Source organism: Euprymna scolopes, chromosome 24, assembly GCF_053919585.1.
Source record: "Euprymna scolopes isolate OS-2025 chromosome 24, ASM5391958v1, whole genome shotgun sequence".
NCBI lineage: Eukaryota > Metazoa > Mollusca > Cephalopoda > Sepiida > Sepiolidae > Euprymna > Euprymna scolopes.
This window is the reverse complement of record NC_136505.1, coordinates 66,680,654-66,701,888: the sequence shown is the minus strand read 5'-3', so window position 1 is coordinate 66,701,888 and position 21,235 is coordinate 66,680,654. Positions and strand designations below refer to the sequence as shown.

At 33.0% G+C, this 21,235-nt stretch overlaps 1 protein-coding gene across 1 annotated transcript in view; it reads right to left on the bottom strand.

Moving 5' to 3' along the window:
* The window catches only part of LOC145246762 (sucrase-isomaltase, intestinal-like), a 1,547,717-nt gene that overhangs the window by 1,443,927 nt on the left and 82,555 nt on the right, over positions 1 to 21,235 (bottom strand). Inside the window, exons 4-5 of the mRNA XM_080108534.1 lie at positions 14,029 to 14,183; positions 3,377 to 3,545 (exon numbers count right to left, since the gene is read on the bottom strand). Of these exons, the coding sequence (XP_079964660.1) occupies positions 3,377 to 3,545; positions 14,029 to 14,183 (324 nt within the window). The remainder of the gene's footprint in view (positions 1 to 3,376; positions 3,546 to 14,028; positions 14,184 to 21,235) is intronic.

The window sequence follows — 21,235 nt, the reverse complement described above, 5'->3', positions numbered from 1 at the left end:
CGTCTGTGACGAACGGGGCCCAAGCAAAACTGGGGAAAGAAAGGAAGAAACGACAAGTTGACGTCGGCGTGAAAGGTCGCGTTTTCTTTGTGCTTGAAAAAGGGCTCAATCGCGATAATCGCACAGGGGGGCAATTTCCTATCCCGAGGGTACAAGGTCTCTCATTGAATATTACGGCGAGGATGGAATCAGAGATGCGTGACGATCTCTGTAGATTGGAACTTTTATACAATGAACCGAATACATCCTCTCGGAGTAGCGAGGCGGTTACGGATTATGCCAAAAAGAAGCAGTTTTTTTTTGTTTTTGTTTTTTTACATAGGCATCATCACTTATCAAGGCCAAGAAGCCACTCGAGGATAAGAGTTAAAGAGTATAAAGTAGAAATTGGACAATATAGTAATCATTAGTAATGGAAATTCAGTAAATTTGTTAATAAGTTGAACGGCTCATTAAGAACTTGTTTGCGTTAGACTTGAATACAACCATATTGTAGTCAGCTGGAAAGCAGGAAAATTGAAGACAATTCCATAGGCGTGCAGTTCTAATAAAGAAGCTTTGTTCATGGAATCTACGTTTAGATTTAGGCACAGATAAAGAGTGGGGGGAATTATTGATAGTGTTTTCAGCTAGACGAGTGTTTCTTGTGAAAGTTTGGCGAGGGGGGACCATAGATTGAAGCTCAGTCGAACACTTTCCATGAAAATAACGATACATCAGAGACAAACTCGCAACATCTCTTCTGTGAGATAGAGGTTGCCGGGAAGAGAAAAGGATATCTCCTACGAGGCTACGAAGTCTATTTTGAACTCTATCAAGGCAGGACAAGTCCTTTCTAGCAGCTCCTGCCCAGATGTGGCAAAAGTATTCCATCCTTGGATGTACCTGGCTCTTATATAGATAGAGAATTTCATCAGCAGTGAGATATCTACTGGATCGATAGAAGGATCCTACCATTTTTCCAGTGGCCTTGGCAACAGATTTGATGCACGTGTTCCATTTAAGATCAGGAGTAAAGGTCAAACCCAGAAGCTTGTCAAAACTTGAGGCCTCCTGAAGACGAGAGCCATTCATTTCAACTGATGCCAGATGTGGATCAGAACGTTCATGATGTAAAGAGAGATGCTTGGTATTAGATGCATTAAAAGTAACCTACCACTCCTTTCCACATTGTACCACGTGCTCAAGATCAGAGGAGAGAGAATCGGAGAAAACTTGGTCGCTTACTGACTTAGATGTGCTACCATAGATGGTAGTGTCATCAGCATAAATGTCTACAAATGCTGTAAGGATGTGATTTGGAAGATCATTAATGTAGATCAGGAAAAGAGTTGGGCCAAGGATGGGCCCCTGAGGGACTCTAGCATTGATACTGTGAGCTTCTGATTTTTGTCCATCAACTACTACTCTTATGACCCTGTCAAAAAGAAATGGTCGATGATATTTTGTTTTGTTAGCCCTGGTTCGCAGATTCATGGCAAGTTTTTACCTCCTCCCCCGTGAAAAGAAAAAGGAAAAACTTGGCTACTCGTGGATACGGCTGAGATTCATTGTGATCTACTGAATATTGAAAACTTCTCTGTGCTTAAATCCTCATCTTTCCTATCTTTGCAGGAACCCGTTGGATCATCCCATTAAACATTCAGTCGAGAAAACGTCTCTATGATTAAACCCCGTCAAACTTTCTAATTACCGGTGAAAACTTAAAGACTCTTTAAGTTTGATACCTGTGGCATTTTATTTTATCCTTATTCTCTCTTTTGGTTATATGCTTTTATTTCTGCGCCGTTCAAGTGTTAATTTTTTATTAAAAAAAAAATAAATAAAAGCCGGACAAAAAAAAAGGAAAAGATATGAAAACCTAATTATTTGGATTTTGAGTTATCGTTGCCATTCTGTCTATTTTCTCTTTCTATTTGTGTTTATCTATTTGCTTCCTGCTGGACTGCCGACTCTATGCTCTTTTGTTTTAGCCATGCTTTCGAAACCGTTTGCATGGAAAATTACAAGGAATACAAGCCTAGCACCCTATTTACCTAGACCCGACTGAAATCAGTTAATAGCCTCGATACCCGAGGATCGAATATCTAAAGGGAATCAGTCGAGTGTCGCATCTTCGGGGGGGTAAAGCTCTTACCCTTTAACAAAAGCCGGTACACGTACTAAGCCTAAATCATAGTGCTATGCCAAAGTTTATTTTATGCCCCGAAACCGGATTTAGGATGTAATACTACATAACTTATAAACGGCTGAGCTGAGGGTGAAGGAATTAATATTTTGAGTCCAGCCTTTGTTATCTGCTTGGAAAGGGTTTGATATTCCTTGCGATCTCATTCAACATATTGCATCGAGCCTGTCTGGATCTTGGAGCGATTCCAGCTTTTGTATAAACGGAAGCATTAGTGCTGTTTGGACGTCGGTTGATTTCCCTATGAATTTTCCAAATATCACGATCAGAAAGGTTTCTCTTGGTACCCTTATCCTTTCTGGATTTGGTGTTGGAATTGTTCACGAATGAGGTAAGGTTCTTAAATACCTTTCTAGCTCTGTGGCTAAATCATCGATGAACAATCTTTCTGCGAGTCCAGCAACAATCGTTGTTTTTCGATAACATTTGATCGTCCGTTTTTTAGAGGGGTGGGGGGCATTGTAATAAGTGATGGACAGTATAAGTTGTGGGAAAATAACTAACCTTAAAGCAGCCCTTTGATGATACAAGTTTAATATTTTATCATGTATATTTAGTGAAATATTGATATTGGACTAATGTGCAATAAAGCCACTGACACAGTTTAGTCATATATATACATATACATATATATATACATATACATATATATATATACACATATATATATATATATATCTGTAGAAATATATTTTCTTATTATATATCAATCCTTAGTTAAGAAACTCAATGTAATTACAGAGCAATATACAGAATAAATGACAAAAAAGTTATATTCCAAAATTCATGATGTTGACAATCATATAATTCATTCCTTTAATTCAGTTGATTTATACAATTCTTGACAGTATCTGTTTCGTAGCGCAAAATCAATCACTTAATTATTATATCAATCAGTGAATCTATTATGCCCTTAATATTGATTGATATAATAATTAAGTGATTTATTTTGCGCTACGAAACAGATACTGTCAAGAATTGTATTAGACAACTGAATTAAAGGAATAAATTATAAGATGGTCAACATCATGAATTTTGGAATATAACGTATTGTCATTTATTCTATATATGCATATATATATATATATATATAGAGAGAGAGAGAGAGAAAGAGAGGGAGACAAACAGAGACAGACAGATATAAGACAGAGAGCAAGAGAGAGAGTAAGAAGTTTATCTGTCACTTACCCATGGAGCTGCATCACGTGTGAAAATGGTCAGCATTGTCCAGTTCATGTTATGTCTCAGTCTATCATGTTTGTGTTCTCCAAAGCCATAAAGATTGGCCGAGGGTAATATTGTGGTCAGTTGAAGAAATCGGTCACTCATTATAAATCCTGGTGCTCTGCTGTCGAAGCTGAAAATAGATACACAAAGAAAAATAAATATGCAGAAAAATATATAGATATGTAGATATGATCAGTTTAATAGATAGACACGTATATATTCGTTTTTGGATGATTAATCGGAATCGGAAATGGAGATTTTAGGAGGTATCGGAAACGGTATCGGAATCGAAAAAAGTTGTGCCCATTTCCCAATGCCAAAACAATTCTTTTATTGCTTTTTGCTTCTTTTTTTTTGTTTTGTTTTGTTTTTGTGTTTTGTTTTGTTTTTTATTTTGCTGTTGGTAGTTATACAAAAAATGAATATTTACTGATTTTAAACAACCAGTGAAACTAAAAATCTATAGATCATCCTACACAAGTTTGTTTTACATTTGAGAAAATATCTACACATTTAAAATGTGTTTCACGGTATTCGAGAAAATGAACAACCCTACAGTTAAATTTTTAGAGATTCATAAAAAATCAGAATCGGAAATTGTATCGAAGTCGGGAAAAATATTGGAATCATTCTATTACTAATATATATATATATATATATATATATATATATATATATATATATATATATATATATAGGCATACACATGCACACACACACACACACATGCACACACACACATGCACACACACACACATGCACACATCTTTTCGGTTTTTCTATATCTCACTATTTATCTATTAACATATACATAGACATATCTTATATCATATTTTTCATGAGTTTGTATTGTATGTTGGTATGTGACTATATACTTTTATAGAGTAAAAATTACTGGAAGTCTCAAAGTAACTCAAAACAAGAAAAACCTTCAAGCTTGAATGTCAAGCCAGCACTTTCTCTATGTAACAACGCTTTTTATTTCACTAAAAGATTCATTTTCTATATTTCTCATAATTTGTGTGTGGCTGCATATTTTTAGTACATTCATTACTACATTATAATTTTCATAATCATTCCTAAGCGAAACTAGCATTGGACCCATTATTTCCCTTGATAAATTCGTGATTAAAGGATATTCTACCTTAACCTCCAAATATCACCCCCAAAATCGACATATATATTTCATGTGGTAAGGACATCTCCAGAGAAGACCCTAAATTGCCCCATATGTGCTTCCGGGTTGCACTTGCTCTCACAACTACGTTTATAAAAAAACTCTAAAATAAGATTTATTATTTATTACAAAAAAATTTAAAACTAGCCAATTACTAATAAAAAAAAATAACCCTACATCCGATGGTAGTATGCTGAAAACTAGAAATGCCGTGTACATCTTTAAATGCCCCATAGGAGAATGCGTCTCCAAAAATAATTCGTACATTGGCATGGCTCGAACCAGCATCTCCCGTCGTTTAACATGTCATCTGTCTTCCCCGAATAGTTCAATCTATCAGCACCTCATAGCACATCACACCTCTAAAAATGAGTTTAGACACATATTAATAAATAACACGGCCATTTTAACTGTCTCATATTGCGAGGTGCGCCTCCCAATCTTTGAGGCATTGTTAATCCACATTAATAAACCAACGATTAACCAGACTCAAAACGAAACGAAAGTATTTTAATCGTCTTTTAATCATCTTTTAATCGTCTTTTCATTTCATCTCGCTATTTTCATTTTTCAATTTCATTTTTTATTTTTTACTACTCGCCTGAGGATGACCAATGGAGGTCAAAAACGTTCGCGATTATGGGAAATTTCTTTTTTCACTCGGAAAAAACGTTCGGAAAATGGTCCGACAAAGAGAAAAGGAGGATTACAAGAAAAACAAGCAAGAGTTATCTGTGCTATTTAATGAAACGTGCATAAAAGAAAAAATGCTGTCTTAATATACTAATATATATATATAGATATTAATTTGCATGCATATATATTTATATATATATTTATATATATTTATATATATGTGTGTATATGTATAAGTAACTATATGCAAAATTCCTTTTTTTGATAAAAAAGGGTTTATTTGTTGCTTTATGTTAAAAACTTAAGATTTATTTCCCTTTAGTAAAAGTGGTCTCTATTAATATTACGAAGCTTTTTGACAGACAAATATAATTAATTTTAGAGCATTTTAATCTATCGTGTTTATGCATTTTGTGTGAAATCAATTTTGATGATGAATGATTTTTGCCGAATTATTTAATAATAACTTTTTTATTGATATTTTCTTTTCTGTATGGAATTTGTTAGTCCTTTTGACATGAATGTGGATTGTGTTGTTTTCTTAAGACGCCTGCGAAAATTTTGTTCCGAAAATGATTGTGTTCTTTAAGGAATTTATATGTTCATTATTTTATTTGAAATAAGCATTGCTTTGAAACAGCTAAAAACAATTATAATCCATTTATGTATTTTCTCTGTTTTGGAACTTTTAAAAATGCCTTAAATTCTGCATATATATATATATATATATATATATATATATATATATATATATATATATATATATATATATATATATATATATATATATATATATATATATATATATATAAAGAGAAGAGAAAGGCAGATTTATTAGCCTCATCTTTATTTTTACGTTTATTTACCCCATTATTTTTGCTGGCTAATGTTTTTTTTCGAGAAGGTTAGGGCTAAAAAGACGGTCGAGTAGTTTTATTTTTTTTTATTTCTTGTTCATTTTTTTCTATTTTGTGTCCCATTTCTGTTGGACAGTTTTTACTGGCCATTTTTTCTTTCTTGAAATCATTCAAAGCTTCAATTCACCAGACGAATTCTTCGCGAGAAAAAATACGCAATTCGCTTTATTTTATTGTTTTTTTTATTGTTTTTTTCTCTCTTGCCACTCGGTCTTAGACGGCTCTTTAGTGTGGAAAAAATGACGCACAAAAATGGCCATAAAAATAGACATACGATTGCGTTATAAGTCTGTCGTGCACATTACGGCCCATTATGACGTGTTACACTTCGATTCTGCTGCTTCAAAAAAAAAAAAAAGAATTCTTCACGGCATCTTTTTTTAAATAATAATCTTTAAAGAATTCCAATCAACACTGCATCATAGGCCGTATTTCGCGTTGCCTCTTATTTTTATAGTTCTTCTTGTTTTTGCATTTTGGATTAAAGTCTGCCCCTGTATTCTTGATCGTCAACATAGTATTGACATATTGATAAATACTGAATGACAGATCTAAACAAACAGGGATAAACATATACAAATAGAGAAAATATGAACATAATAATATAGAAAAAGGAAAGTCTGGGATAGATACATGCATATATGTACACGAAAATGTCGTATCTGAAAAGGATAGAGCAACGTCTGTAGGAAATTTAAGTAAGGGAGCTTAATGTGTAGCAGAGTAAGAATAAAAATTTTAAAAAATGAAAACAATCAAAAATTTTAGCCAATTATCAGTATAAATTTATTTCAGTCCTAGGTGTATAGGGCATTGGAGAGGGAGGGGAAGGAGTAGAAACAAAATTCAGTGCAATTCTATCGCTCAGGGGAGATGTCACCGCTGCCACACACCTCAGCTCGTTGTGCTGTCTGATATATAAAATCATTTGGATTTCAAGGTCATAACGGAAATTTTTGCTAATTTAATATCACAAACTAAGTTTTCTTCGTGATAAAATTATGAAAGCATCGCTGGTAAAATTATCAGAATAATTAAAACCAATTAATCTTCTGTTGATCAAATGTCCCTAATGATATAGTATTACTGAACGCAATCAATATTGATGGGATCTCAACTTAATCTATAAAATCTCTATATGTCCACCCACACACGCATATATATATGTGTGTGTGTGTGTGTGTGTGTGTATATATATATATATATATATATAGCGAGAGATAGAGAGAGACAGAGAGAGAGAGAGAAAGAGAGAGAGATTTTGGCAAAGGATCCATAGCCTTTAAATCATAATCTAAAATCATACATTTACACACATTCACCTGCATATACGCATATACTAATATCAGTATATCTACATCCATAAATGCATAAACTCATACATAATATATATATAGATACGTAAAAAAAATATACATACACATACCTCTCCATGTATATACCTGTATGTCTCACACAGATATCTAAATATAAATATATATATATATATATGCATACATCCACATATAAATATTTCCTATCTACTTAAATTTTCTCCATCTACAAGAATATACATATACACATACTAATCACATTAGTCAACACATTAATTTATGTGAGAGGATATATATATATATATATATATATATATATATATATATATATATATATTCAATTAGCTTTTTCATCACGAAGTGCTTCATAATGTTGAAGCATTTCTAACGGCTTAAGTCATACTTTCATATATTAACATATATGTATATGAACATAAAATACTACCTCAACATAGGTTTATATTCGAATATTTATTCATATACATGTGTCACGCCACTCGTATATTTATATCTCAAACCCCGCATTATTTAACTCCCCAAACACGATAAGTATGCATAAATATATTGAAATGCACACATACCCTCTTCATTATATATACGCCTGTCTCAATCAATCCCACCGCCCATATTTAAACCCGATCCCATATATTCGGTACTGCCTATAGTTCACCCTTACAACTATGCATATATAATAACAATCACGCCATTACACTCACATGTCATTTTATGCCTGTGTGCACCTTAAAATGTATCGAATCACTAATTATATAATACATTATGTTATCGTATCAGCTATTCTGTATAAATTAGCAGAGATGCCAGCGTGCTTCCTGACACAGATGTTAATACCGATGATATTTGATGTCTGTAGCCCCAGGGTATAACCCCAGATGGCATGAAAAAACAGACTCACAATTACCTATATATATATATATATATATATATATATATATATATATATATATATATGTGTGTGTGTGTGTGTAAAGAGAGAGATATGTGTGTGCGTATATATATATATATGTATATGTATATGTATATATGGAAATACAAATAAATACACAGATGCATCCATAAAATTACATAGAAACGATAGATCGTTTCCTCACCTAATGTAGGTATTGATTTGTGGAAGTTTTTTATAGTCTCACTTAAAAATTATGATCATATATACTAAATTATCTATTCTAACCCTTATATAACGGGATGGTGGCGTAGAGATAGAATTGTAAATTTAAATCTATGCATTTGTCTACCTTTAGTTATTAATTCGTCACCGTTATTTAATATATTCGTGCCTCGGTACTTAAGTATCCTAATCTTTTCTACTAATCAAAGGTTACATCTATGTCTGAACACTCTGGGAGAACTATAATTGCATAAAATTAACTCTGAAACCACCGATGTAAGGTGTATATTCTTGAGTGCCCACCACTGCTTAGCCAGCTTTTTCTCCAACGATGGATTTTATACAGAGTGTCTACGAATATAGAATCGTTGTTTCCAGATACACGCGGATATACTGCTTTGGGTTTTTTGTTGATCAAATTCTTCTTTGGAAGAATAGTTGCTTTGTATACAAAGCACTCAATTTTAAAGTTACCTTCTAGTGGGCATTCACTTTTGATTTGACAATTACATTTTATATTCTTTGTGTTAATAGTCTTTGCTAGTGTGCCTGATATTTTTATTGTTTGTGTTTTTTACATATGTCCGTGTTTTGGATGCATGAATAACTAACTTTTAGGGTTTTCTGTTCTATATCTTGTGTAGGGAATAGTCCATATAGAAATGTTTATCTATAAGCTTCAGGAAAGGATTAACAATGTTGATATTAGACAGTCTACAATACGGTGGATAAAACCATATGCTATTCGGCTTCTGTTCCTTGATTTGTTCTTAATTCTATTCTCAAGTAATCTAGTTTTGTAGATTATCCACTATTGCCTAAAGCTCTTTCTTTCTTTCGAACATATTGTTAAACTTAATCCGATATTTATTGTTATAAGTTAGTATGGATTTGCGATGTTGCGTGTGTTTTTCTTTTATGTATTTATCGACTCCCATTATATATATGCGTCTTTTATTTATCTACTAGCAGGCCACCCGGCATAGTCCGGTCGTAAAATATGCATAACTATTATATTTTAATTAATGCAGAGGTTTTTATTTATTTATTTATTATGAACAGAAATACCGATGATTCCCAAGTAAGAATTTTTCAATTTTGATTCACTTTTTCCGGATGAAAACTGATCAAAAAGTTTTACGCGTGTCTGAATATCCTATATACCAAATTTCAGGTCTTTAGATTAAAATTCCATTAAGTATATAGGTTCAGCTCACACACACGCATTCTCACTTTTATAGATACACTACAAGACTAGAAGGTATACCCGGCGTTTCCCGGTATTTTATGTGACGTTTAATTCCTTTTAAAATAGTGAAGTAAAAAACGGAAAGAAACTGAAACATGTGCATGCGAGTATTACGTTCTTCTAAACATAATAATAGTGAGTAAAGCACGATAACTATTAGGCCAGCTTGACATGTACAAAAGTGTTGTCAAACCTCTTATAACAGTTCACAACAAACAGATAAAAATCCGATGAGAATCAAGATACCGATTTTTATAATTTAGCTTCCTTAGTAGCCCTTTTGCCGGGTGAAAACCGATTAAAAAGTGTTCCACGTATCCTAATACCTTATATACAAAATAAATCAAAAATTCGTTTAGCATATAGGTTGATAAGTGTCCTCTCGCACATACACATTCCCACTTTAATAGATAAGGTAGTCCCAATATTTGGATTTTACCGTCACCGGATTATTTATCTTCCACCAGACTATCCATTCATGTGTAATCACCTTTTTCTTCACCATATTCCCTCTGCTTCACTTTTTTGTTATCAAGTAAGATCTTTGACTTACTTGTTTCATCAAATACTTTTGCATGCAAAATCCGATCCCGCATTTTGCTAATTCCTACCCTCTGATGAAAAGGAAAGTATTTCTTCGAAACTCCGCGGATTAAGGACTATCCACTTATCTAGTGTTTCCTTTTCAGATTAAATATGTTTTTAACTCATTTCAAAGTGTTTTTTAACATGTTTTATTAACTGTTTGCTCGTATATATATATATATATATATATATATATATACATATATATATATATTATTACTATTATTATTATTATTATTATGCATATTATTTATCGATCGACCTCATAATAAATAAGTGCGTGAATGACTATTATCTTTTTATTGATCCAATTATATACATGCATACATATATATATATATGTGTGTGTGTGTGTGTGTGTGTGTGTGTGTAAAGTAATTTCGACTCAATTAATAATTTCATTTTCTATTTACAGCCGCTTCATTTTGTGAATAGTTTTACAAGAAAAATTGGGTTTGCATTTTACTATCAGAAAAAAATCTTCAGAGAGGGATAGAAATAGCATTTATACACAAAGTATACAAAACAATAGAGGATAAATGTATGCACATTTTTTAAAGTTATGTTTGTTTTTCAAAATATAAAATTCGTTTTCGAAAATTTCTTATGGCATAATTTTCTAGTTGATTAAAACGAGATAATTTTTCAATTATGTTTTATATTTAGTTACATCTTTTTCTGATTTAGAAAATATAATTAAGATTTCTTGGTTTGGAAAGAAGATTGAATACCTAGCTATGAGTTTGATATCAAATTAAAAAATTACGGGAAATAAGACCGATCGATAAATTGATCCATCATGATTAAGCAGTTGTACACACATACACATATAAATATATATATATATATTATAAGACCGATCGATAAATTGATCCATCATGATTAAGCAGTTGTACACACATACACATATAAATATATATATATATATATATATATATATATTTATATGTGTATGTGTGTACAACTGCTTAATCATGATGGATCAATTAGTTGCAAAAATTCGACAGAATATAGAAGAATAATTCGAAATAACTGATAAATGAATATTAAATATACTATTTACTGTGAGAAAAAGAATATATATATATATATATATATATATATATATATATATATAGTAATTTATAAAATATATATGGCGACGGGAAATAAGACCGATCGATAAATTGATCCATCATGATTAAGCAGTTGTACACACATACACATATAAATATATATATATATTTATATGTGTATGTGTGTACAACTGCTTAATCATGATGGATCAATTTATCGATCGGTCATATATATTTTATAAATTACTATATATATATATATATATATATATATATATTCTTTTTCTCACAGTAAATAGTATATTTAATATTCATTTATCAGTTATTTCGAATTATTCTTCTATATTCTGTCGAATTTTTGCAACTAATATATATTTGCAAAGATTTAATTATTCGCAATATTTAAAAGGACAGATATAATATAAAAAATATGAGAACTGTGGCTACTTTGGTTTATGCAGAAATAAATCAATAATAATAATAATAATAATAATAATAATAATAATAATAATAATAATAATATATTTCTGATTTTGTTTATCAACGTCTCCCTGGGAAGGGATGGGATTCATTTCCAGAGGATTTCCCTCAATCCTGGCTCCAAACAAGGAGCTTCAAAGATCAAGGGTTTCCCTAAGGATGTTAGTGGTACCTACAATAGCAGAAGCCTGAAGGCCGCCTAAATCATCGGGGATTTGTAGTTTTTTCAATTGTCCTTCCAGACGACTTGATACTACTCCTAGCGTATCTACTACGATCGAGATTATTTGTGTTTTAACCCCGTGTATACGCCTTATCTCAAAGGCTAATGGAGCATAATTGCTCCACTTCTCATTCTCCTTCTCTCTCACATTCCTGTCCCAGGGTACTGAGAAGTCTACAATCTGCCAGTTTTTAGACCTTGTCAATGATGACCAAATCCGGACGATTATATTCCAATTGCTTGGTCGTTATGACACTTTTGTCCCATCATACCTCTACATTTCTATCCTCACTTGTTCTCACTTCATCAGGCACCTCCTCAAACCACTTTCCAGTACAATTCACCCCAACATATACCTCCCAATATATCCGGAGTCCATGTGATCGCATCTTTTGCGGTACTCTCTCTCTCTGGGCTAATTCACTACACCCTGCTGCAAGGTACGCAATTGACTCTGAGGTCTTACCACAAATCCGGCATTCTGCAGCAACTTCCTCTCCATAACCACTTTTTTGAGAAGTCATCTTCCCAATACCTGCTCTTGTGCTGCACATACAAAAGTTCCAGTACTCTTAGCCAGATACCCATTGCCATGATCTTTCATTAGCCACTTCTGCTATATCCTGGAAGAACCTTCCGTGCTTTTTCTTCCTAGCCAGTTCCTCTGCCCTTTCTCTATCCATACGTTTCACATAATCAGACTTGGTCTCACATACATCCACTTCATTGGCCACAACCTTAAGCATCCACTCCTTATTTCTAACCACATACTTCTTCAACGAAATCTCCTCAGTTCTAACACAATCTTTTACACTTTTCAATCCTCTCCCACCGTCTTTCCTCTTTTGATACAGCCTTGCTACGCTACTTCGAATGTGAAGTATACCAAACATTGCTAAAACTTTTGTTGTTTTGATATCCATGGCATGCAAATCCTTGTCATACCATTCTAAAATTCCCCCACTGTATCTCAGAACACTAATTGCCCATGCATTCACTGCTTTCATTAGGTTTGCTCCATGCAATTTTGACTTCGCAATTAGTTTCACTCTTCTAAGATACTCTTTCCTGACTTTCTCCTTCATTTCTCTGTTCCTGATTCATACACCCTCCAACACTCTCAAATACTTATACCCTGTATATACTATTTCTTTCATAACTTCTCCATTTGTCAGCATTATTCCATTCGAATTGGCCTTTACTCCCCTTTTCATCACTAGCACAGCACATTTACTAATCCTGGTATATTCCGCGTATGTCCCTACGAGCTCTACGAGTCTCTCCATTTCCTTTCATTTCTACCGAATATCTTTAAATCATCCATAAGCAGTAGATGGTTGAGGAGTCATCCACTACATCCAAAGTTATACCCCAGTTTCTCTCTCTCTTCAAGATTTACAAAAAGAAGTGGAGATGACGAATCTCCTTGGAATATTCCACGTTTAATGCCAACCAACTCCAGCACCTCTTTGTTTGCTGTCAGCACCGTTTTCCATTGAGCCATACTTGTCTCTAAAAGCCCTACCACATTCCTAGCAATCATCATAATCAATAGTGTTTCACGGATCCATAAATGAGGAACCATGTCGTAAGCCTTTCTGTTTGCAATAATAATAATAATAATAATAATAATAATAATAATAATAATAATAATAATAATAATGTGTACGTATCACCATAAACTGGCACCACACTAAATAAGTGAGGAGGGTTAAGGAGGATGGAAAAATCGAGGAGAGAAAGTACCAGCCAGACCTCCGCTGGATGAGTGTATGTAGAGAAGTGGATAAATAGAATAACATTCATTGTATGATATTTGGTTACATGAGAAACTAAGTCTACTACTCACATAACAGTTCCAGTTGATCGTCGAATAACTTTAACGCCAAAGTTTGGGTCGTTTATAAATTGAACTTCATACAAGGTCTCCGTGTCATTTCTTGGTTTCTTTTCAGGTCGTGTTGTTTCTAACGGAACTTCATACCTAGACTCATTTGGGAAAAACTGAAATAAGAAAAGGAAAAATCATGTTTATCTCTTTTAGCAACTATTCTGATAAACTTTAGTAACCAATCGGCATAATTGTTTTTAACAGTAATTCATATACAGGGTGTAACGATAAGTGTCGCTCTTAAGAAAACAACACTGTAGAATTATTTTATAGTGTTTTTAAGGCTACTTGATTATGTAGTAGAGCTGACATCTATTCAATGTAGCCGCCTTCAGCCAAAATCACTGCCTCGATTCGGGTGCGGAACTGGGAGCATGTCTTTTCCACAAGCGCCGGCGAGAGCTCGGCAAATACTCGGCGGATGGCGGCGATCAAGCTGGCTTTGAAGTTATGGGAGGTCATATTGGTGATGTTCTGGGTGTATAACCAAACTAAGTAGTCCAGCTGGTTCATGTCGGGGGAGAAGGGGACCAGTGAGAGAAGAGTACAAAGTCGTGGAACTTCTTCAGAAACCAAGCCTGGGTCTCTTTGGACTTGTAGGCCGGCGTCGAGTCCTGCTGCCACACCCAGGGTCAGCCAGCGGCCACCTGATTGCAACAGAGGATCACCATACTCTTCAGCACATCATCGTACACTTTGATGCTGGCTTTCAATCCAACTTTAGAGATGTTAGGTGGCATGATATGATTCTCACTTGTAACGACACCAAAGGCCCTAATCATAGCTAAAAACTTTGTTTTCATTACACTAGGCACGTCCCTGTTATTCGCGGCAATCTAGCGATGCATTTTGAGGGTGTTGGCAATGGTCCTGTTGTTATAACTTGGATCAGTATAGAGCATGAATTGTACAGGGGTGCATTTCCATCTGGCTCGTTGAACATTGTGTCACTTCCAGACACGATAAAAGGCTCCTACCACTCTTGGGATATGTACACAACGGGCCAACTAGTAGGTGGCCTTCAATAAAAAAAACGGTTTTCATCAAATGGAAATGGAACAATGCCGTCTTTTCTTAGGCGACAATATTATCTGTCCACCCTGTATAATATAATAATAATGATATACTTCGATATATATATATATATATATATATATATATATATATATATATATATATATATATATATAAGAAACTTAATCACCGCTCATCTTTTCTGTTTCTTTATTCGTATTCAAAAAGTCGGCCTCGGCAGAAGCGTCTTAAAATCTCTCCATTTCTTCATTTTACGCACAACTTTTCTTTCTTTTAATAATAATATCTTGGACTCACTCTTTTTTCCTTGTGAATTATTTCACGTAATTCTGCCTTTTGGATGACATCGCAATATCTTCCAGTAACGCGATTCTTTTGGATTTTTACTTCTGGATACTGAACTTTAACCAATTATTTTGGATTTTACCGTTATTGGATATTCTACTCTTCACCTGGTCATCCATTCACGTGAAATTATTTTCCCCCATTCCCTCTGTTTCACTATTTTTTAACTTATACCAAGTAAGCTCTATGGCTTACTTGTAGTTTCATTAAATACTTTGGAAGCAAAATCCGATTCCGCTTTTTGCTAATTCCTCTCCTCTGATGAGAAGGAATTCGAAACTCCGCGGATTCATGGCAATCCACTTAATTTGTGTTTCCTTTTAGAAAATTATATATGTTTTTAATTCTTCTTAAAGTGTTTTTAACATGTTTTATTAATTTTTTGTTCTTATTATAAGCTCTATTTCCTATTTGCTTTTATTGAGCTTTTACATCTGGTTAGGATTACTGTATAAATATTAAGTCTTTTATATTTATAATATATTCTAATTTTGCTATTTTGATTATTTTGGTAAATTTAATATTTACTTGTAATTCTTATTTCATTATATATATATATATATATATATATATATATATATATATATAAATATATATGCACATATGCATACATATATACATATATATATACACACACACGTATTTATATAAAAATAGCTAGCAGATATATGCTCGGGATTGAAAGAGGATAAATTAATGTTCAATATTTTCATAGAAATCGGTGAAATCTCCCATTTTTAAATCAAATCATTTGATTACCTGCTCTAGTCGGGGAGCTCCCGCTGTACACCAGGAGGAAGCTTCACATACCTCAAAATGCTATTAACGTCTATTTTTAAATTTACGTTTCGAAGATAAAAATTTTTATCAGAACTTTAAAAAAAATAATACAGTAAAATATACATTTTTTTTCGTTTTTATGAACTACTAGCAGGGAGACCCAACATTAAGAGGGAATGAATGATGATCAATGAATTTTTCACGTTCCCATATTTTTTGCCATTAAAATCGATAAAATAGCTTATTTTCAATCCTTCACTCAGTGACTTAGCCCGCAATATATCATAGTCTAGGTTGCACTGTAGAATATCTACTGTTGATTTTATAAAATTATTTTAATATAATGGTTTGAATTTAAAGTTTAGAATGCAAAAATCAAGTATCATGTTTTAATTGTGCACTAAACAGAAACGTCCGTTTAGAACCTGCCGCTGTTTTACTAAAAAAAAACTACTGTTGATTTTATACGCCTGGCCCTTCTGCTTGTGCAGTGATAAAACTTTTGAAATACACTTGTGATGTTAGTCTGTATAAGAGTGTTAACCTTATTCAAAATTGGATTTTTTCGGTTTTCGATACTTCTCTGGGCTATTCTGATACAAAATCTATCTAAGAACACTTCTAGACACATAAAGTACATCTGTGTGAAATTAAAAAAAAATATCGGCGTAGTCGTTTCGGAGTCTGCAGAGGGAAAAGACACACACACACACACACACACAAAGTACCTTTTATATATAAGTAGTCTTATGAAAGTAATTCTTTTCGAAGATAAATTTTTTTTATCAGAACTTTAAAAAAATAATACAGTAAAATACCTTTTTTTTCGTTTTTTATGGAATACTAGCAGGGAGACCCAACATTAAGAGGGAATGAATGATGACCAATGAATTTTTCTCAATATTCAACATTTAAAATGTAATTTCGGAATTTGTAATCGAGGTATAAATAAGTACAAATAAAGATCAATGATTTTTATACAATATTATATGCAATTCAATGTTAGTTTAGAAACAAGGGAAAGCTAACACATCTTTCTAGGATAACTCAAAAAATAGTTGAACACATTCAAACAGTAACATAAAAATCAGTCTATGGAAGTTTGTCCACAAATGAATACTGTACACCACCAAAGCGAAACTTTAAACAAATAAAAAGGTTTTCGAATATCAAGGAAAGAACACCAAACAGAAATGTCGAACTGAGGTGTATACACGTAAAAAAGAAATTATAAATTACCGAAACTTAGATTCCAATGTTCAGAAAAATTGTTTGCACACTAAAAGACCCATTAGATATACACATGAAAGGTAATAAAAACAATCAGCTAGAATAACTGAGAAAATATGAAAATAAATCCTTATCTTGGCGGCTGATATTTTTCCATTCTATAGTTTTTCAAAAAAATATTAATCGAAATAAATGCTGATAATCTCCGAAGACAAACATGGCGTTTCCCAGGATACCTTGGGAATCAATGTGGCACCATGTTCACTCCAACTCCAACTATTATTACTATTTTTATTGGAAGAAAATCACATGTGTCAATTCTATTTCTTCGAATACTATTCAGAATGTTTTAAATGTAAAAAGAAAGCCAAATCTACTTTATTAAGTGAGTTTTGTTCAAAGTGTTTCTCAGAAGTGTTTGAACACACAACTACGTTTCATTGTATTTCTGTGCTACAGTTTAGTGCGACATATTGTATATAAAATGTAAGCGTGCGTTTGTCTGATTATTCTGAAACTTTAACTCGAAAAAGGTGTCTGTTATAATATTAGTTCCTGGTGAATTGGGGTACAGGCAGATGACATCGGACAGAGAGTTTTTCACATCTAACTTCCTTTATGTCACTATTGACGATAATCTCGTCGATTTCGACGTATAAGGTCTGCCACAACAACTAAGTTATTCAGATATGCACACAGAGTACTTGTTTTTAGTGGTAAAGGTTTTGTATAGAACCAACCAAAATGTTTTTGTTCATCTCAGTCGGTGCAATGGATGCAACAAAATAAAGCAAACAGTAGACCTCGGGTTTTTACATCAGAGTTTTCCTTCTCTTCTATGCATGTCTTGATGAAGACTGAGGATGTATCTCTCTCAGGGGATTAAACGCACCCCCAAATACCAACCTGGGGATTTCTACATCCTGGCGCCGTACATACAGCGCCTAACATTCCCAAATGGTCCCCCGATCTAGTACTGGCCAGACTTATCGTTGCTTAAATTCGGTGATCTGTCGAGAACCGGTGTGTCAACGTGATTTATACTAATGTCACTAGTTATCAAAACAGAAACCGATGTTGATCGAATTAAACATTAATATCGAATAAATTGGTTAGTAGTAAAAACTAAAATGGAATAAGATGATTCTATTAGTGCCCTATCCGATTAGCAAGACATATTTTTATATTTAAGTGTTGTTAATAAAGCTATCGCATAAATGTCGAGGGAAACTGAGTTTTCAATATATATTATAGTGACAGAGCACGGATGTGCGTATGCAAATTGATAGGAAATGCGAAAAGACGTTGCTGTAAGAGAAAAGGGCATAAAAAGAAGAGAGAGCATGTTAGAGAAGACGATCACGCGAGAGATGTCACAATCGTAACGAGAATTCGTGCGTGGTGGGAGAATGAGGAAATAAATGTCATTGTTACATGAAAAACTGAGTTCCATTTTTTTTACATAGGCATCACCACTTATCAAGGTCAAGAGGCTACTCGAGGATAAGGGTTAAAGAGTGTACACTAGAAATTGGACAAAAAAAGTAATCATTTATTCTTTGCCTTGATCTTCTTGGCGACGTAGAGTGCATACAACAAGCGTAAGCATGTAAGCGTTACATTATATTCTAATCGTCTCGGTGTTACTCGAAGTATATTGATAGCCCCATAAAAATAAAAAACATAAAAACATCAAAAAACTAATAAATAAAGATACGGTTAAAATTACTTTTCTTTTTATATCATTGGAGGTGTTCAATTTTTTTTTTAAACAAATACATAATGAAAGTTTCATTAACCAAGAAAGCATCACACGGCAGCACCAAGTGCATAAGAAATAGTGTTCTTGTTTCTGAAAGCATTGTTATTATTAAAAGTTTGAATCATAAAAAAGTAATCATCATGTGAAAAACATACAAAGCAACTGAGTTTTATTAGCTTGTTTTTATATTTAATTTTAGGAGATGTACTTCCTCGTCAGAATTTCTAATGAAAACAGGAAAATTTATTTTATTCATCTCGATTAAGTGTCCTTATTCAGTTGGTAACATCGCATGCTATGATCTTCATTAATGAAACTTTGATCTTGTATAGCTTAAACGGTAAACGAATTGAAAATATATATATTATTATATATGTGTGTCTGTGTGTTTGTTCGTTCCCTATAGATTCCTAAACGACTGGGCCGATTTTTTTAATTTAATACAAATGCATTCTATGTGCCTGGTAGTGTTTTTAGATAGGCTTACTATCAGAATGTCTTTGATAAGTATCAAGAATCAAAAAAAATTACGATGAAAGAAGGAACAGGCGATTTTGAACAAAGTTAACGCCTTATACAGCCTAACATCACAAGTGCATTCGAGAAGTTTTATTACCACTCACGCAGAATGGTCCGTTATATAAAATTAACATTAGATTATTTGATATGCTAAGGACGCGGTAGAAATAAAGGTTTCTTTTTACAGCACAATTTAACCATGATACTTGACTGTTGCATTTTAAACTTTAATTCAAGTCATTATCACCTCACAAGCAGTAAAGCTAGACATATATAAAATCCAGGTTCTTTGATATGACAAGTGCGCGTTGAAAATGAATATTTTTGTTTGAAGCACAATTGAACCATGACACTTGATATTTGCGTTTTAAACTTTAATTCAAGCCATTATATTAAAAAATAATTTTATAAAATCAACTGTGGGTTCTCTACAGTGCAATGTAGAGTACAATGTATCGTGGACTAAGTAACTGCGTGGATGATTTAAAAATGGGCGATTTTACCGATTTCGATGAAACAAAATATGGGAGGATGAAGAATTCATTGATCCTCATTCCCATGTAACATCGTGTCTCCCTGCTAGTACATCATAAAATGAAATAGAAAACAGCTATTGTACTGTAGCGTTTTTTTTTTTATTGTGATGAAGGAGTTTATCTTCGAACAGTAAATTTAAAAAAGAGATGAATACAACTAAAACTCGACAAACAGCAAAATTCCACCCCTACACAATAGAGATCCCTAGAAGTAAGATAGCCTTCTACTCTAATAGTTTCTTTCCCAGAACTGCTAGACTTTGGAATTCTCTTCCGGGTTCCTGCTTTCACAATTGTACTGACATGCAGAAGTTCAAGTGTAATGTGAACAGACGCCTTGCTGCTCAACTCCATACATAGTTTCCTGCAACTTATGTCCATGATAGTAGCCCCCTACATCAAAGTGGCACTGTGCCTTGTTTGGGGTGCAAATGTAATACAAATAAATAAATAAAATAGTATTATGCGATTTATTATTTCTGATATTTCAAATTTATAATAACAACGTTTTTAAAAACTAGGAAACTATTCATTATTCACGTGACACTGCCGCGTGCTATGTTTTTGGCTAATTAATATTTCATCCTGTATTCGCTTTACTAGAAAACGAATGAAAAATACCTCTCAAAACAAACATGTTTTCAATTTGTTTGCCATCGAATTTAGTACGAAATGCATGTTTTATTAGTCACGAACATAGCGTGCAGCAGTAGCAGTATCAGAAACCGACATTAAAAATACGTGAAAAAAATTGAATAATTCGACCTCCTATCTTTCTAAGCTTATAACTACTTGAAAAATGTAATTCAAACCCTAATGTTTTTTTTTTCAATTAAAGGAGCAAAGACCAAATTTTTAAAAAATAACAGGCTTAATAGAAAATTATGAAATATTTGTTTTTTAAATCGGCTTTCTTTAAAAACGATTTGAAGAAAATCAACGAAATTTTACTTACTTC